This window comes from Propithecus coquereli, unplaced genomic scaffold (assembly GCF_000956105.1).
Source record: "Propithecus coquereli isolate 6110/MARCELLA unplaced genomic scaffold, Pcoq_1.0 Scaffold77, whole genome shotgun sequence".
Taxonomy (NCBI): domain Eukaryota; kingdom Metazoa; phylum Chordata; class Mammalia; order Primates; family Indriidae; genus Propithecus; species Propithecus coquereli.
Genome location: NW_012153840.1, coordinates 4,434,206 through 4,436,831, shown reverse-complemented (window position 1 = coordinate 4,436,831; position 2,626 = coordinate 4,434,206). Strand labels below are relative to the sequence as shown.

Genomic DNA, 2,626 nt, shown 5'->3' with positions numbered 1-2,626 from the left:
TGGGGCATTAATTTATTTTTACTCCAATTTTAGTGATCACTAGGGAGGTGGGCTGGGAGGTGGAGGCTACGTCGTGGAACCGCCTGCCCGCTTGTCCCCATCTCAGGAACACGCTGAAGAGAAGGGCCGAGCTGACAGCTGCCTGGCACAACAGAAGCCGCAACAGTGTGCTGGACTGTCCCTGGGGGTTCCCTGGACCCCTGCCCTTACCGTCCCTCTGTTCCCCTCTGGGACCCCTCTCTATGTCCCTTAGCCGAACTTGTGGAGAAGAGGCCGTGCTCATGGAACTCCTCCCGTGTCTGCGAATGCAAACCTGGCATGTACTGTGGCACGTCAGCCACCAACTCCTGTGCCCGCTGCTTCCGCCACTCGGTCTGCCCGACAGGGATGGTTGTCAAGTTCCCAGGTAAGTGTCCCCACCCTCAGTGGCACCAAGATCTGTGCTGCTGCTGCTGCATCCCCTACCCCAATGCACTGATGACGTCCAGCCTTCTGCTTCCTAGAGCCCGATGGACACATGGTGTCTCCTTTCGAGATGGCCGGGGATGTCCCACACCTTGTGCTCCAGGCAGAGTGACACCCTGCTGGCCCAAGGCACAGGCCTGGCTGGAGGAGGCCTTGGGTTGGTTTGAGGCTCGGGGCAGTTCTCTGATGCCCCATAAGCAATAAGGAAACCTCACGTCTCTGTTCTGGGAGTTTCCTGAAAGACTGCGACTGAAAGGTTTCCTCCTTTCAGATTTGGGGCATTGGGAGTTAGAGGTGCCAAAAGATGGGCTCCAGGCTCCAGGCTGAGAAACACGGGTTTCTTTTCCAACTTGCTTGTTAGACCTCGGACAAGCTCCTCATGTCTCTGGGCTTCTGATTTTCTGACAGTACAAGGGAGGGGCTCATGGCCAGAGAAAAGGTAAAGGCCATAGGTCCTGTCTGAGTGGCCTTAAGAACCTCTCTCAGAAGGGAGGCATGAGGAGTGGGTGGCCTTTGGACCACACCCCAGAATGGGTGTCCCAGCTGCAGAGTGCACGGAGAGGGGCAGCCACATGTCCACTGGGGAGAAAAGTGCCAAAATTGAGCCTGCGACCCCCTCCCCCAACCTGGTCCTTCTCTGGAGTCCTATGCCCTGCTTCACAAACCTGGGGACTGTCGGTCTCCTCTGTCCTTCTCCGCCATCCCTTCCCTTCCCCCCAACAGCTGGCCCATCCCTAGTCCTGTAGGCTTGGCCCCAATTATCTCTCCCATCCCCTCACCCCCAATTCCTCCTCTCATGCCTCCCCCATGGCAGAAGCCAGAATGGCCCTTGCAAAACCAAGTCTGAGCCCCACCCCCACACACGCATAAAATGCTTTGGTATCTTCCCATTGCTCTAATGATAAGGACACAATCCTTTGGCAAAAGATTGCAGGCTTCTCGGGGAACTTTTAAAAAAATCTGCTCATTGGTGCCCGTTTTTAAAAACTGTGCCCATTGGTCTTTCTGGGTTGCCTGCTTCTTCAGCCCCAAGTCTGGGATTTATGAAGCAAAGAGAAAACTCCCGGAATCTCCACTGTGTCATTCCTCTGGTCCCAAAGTCCCTGGCTGATCCGCCTTCTTCTCTTTACTTTCCAGAGTCTTATTCCGTTTCTTTTGTCCATAATGTCCAGGGCTTTTGGCCGTTCTTGGTGAGGAATAGGGAAAAGTGTGTCTCCTCCAACTTCCTGGAATCAGAGTCTCAGCATGTGATCCTGGCACAGCCCCCTCCCGCCCAGCCTCAGCTCGCAGCACCGGCGCTCGCTCTCCGGGTCCAACTGGTCTGCTCCTTTCGGGTCTCTGGACGCACATGCTTCTCCCGCCCACCAGGCCTTTGCACATGCTGTTCCTTCTGTCAGGGACACCCTTCCCTCCCCATTCACTTAGTCAAACCCCACTCAGTGTTGAGCTCTCCGTCCAAGGGTTCTTCCCTGCCCCCTCACTGGGGAAGCTTGTAGGGCTGGGTGCACATGTGTATACACACATCTGTCTCTGTCTTGGTTTAGTTGATGCCTGTCTCCCTCCTTAGGCTAGAAGCTTCGTGAGGGCAAAGGCCATGGCCACTGTGCTCACCAGCATGTCCCCGCTGGCTAATCAAGTGCCAGGCATGGAATCTGCTCTCCATAGATACTTGTTGAGTAATGAGGGGCCCCTGACAGGGAGATCCAAGCTGGGGGTGGGTGGAGATCAAATCTGGTCAAATTCCCATGGTCACAGAGGAGCACTCTGCTAAGGGCATGCAGACACCCTGTACCTGCAAGCAGGGCCAGAGTGGTTGAACAGAGGGAGCTCTTGACTGGGCATTAGATACCTGGGATTTTGCAAAGCTTTGCATCTTTGGGGCATGTTACCGCCCCTCTCTGGACCTCAGCATCCTCACCTGTAAAATGAGGAGGGGTAGCTTGAAGGCCCGGAGGCTTTTCCAGCCCAGAAATGCTTGCATCTCTGTGAAAAACAGCCTGAGTTCAGCTGTTCCAGCTGGCTGTAGGGCTGCCTGGGAGGTGTTCCTACGACTGCCACATGGTGGCACCAGAGGCCTCCTTTGATGCCCCTGGATCCCTGCGGCCCAGTGTGGCCACATGAAGTCATTGAGCCTTAAAGTGCGGGTAAGTCTATACTGAGA

The 2,626-nt window shown here is 55.4% G+C and overlaps 1 protein-coding gene across 1 annotated transcript in view; it reads left to right on the top strand.

Annotated features, from left to right (window-relative positions):
• Positions 1-273: 273 nt before the first annotated feature.
• TNFRSF8 (tumor necrosis factor receptor superfamily, member 8) overlaps positions 274-2,626 on the top strand; it is a 37,120-nt gene continuing 34,767 nt past the window's right edge. Inside the window, exon 1 of the mRNA XM_012662471.1 lies at positions 274-406. Coding sequence (XP_012517925.1) covers positions 319-406 — 88 coding nt within the window. The 5' untranslated portion in view covers positions 274-318. The remainder of the gene's footprint in view (positions 407-2,626) is intronic.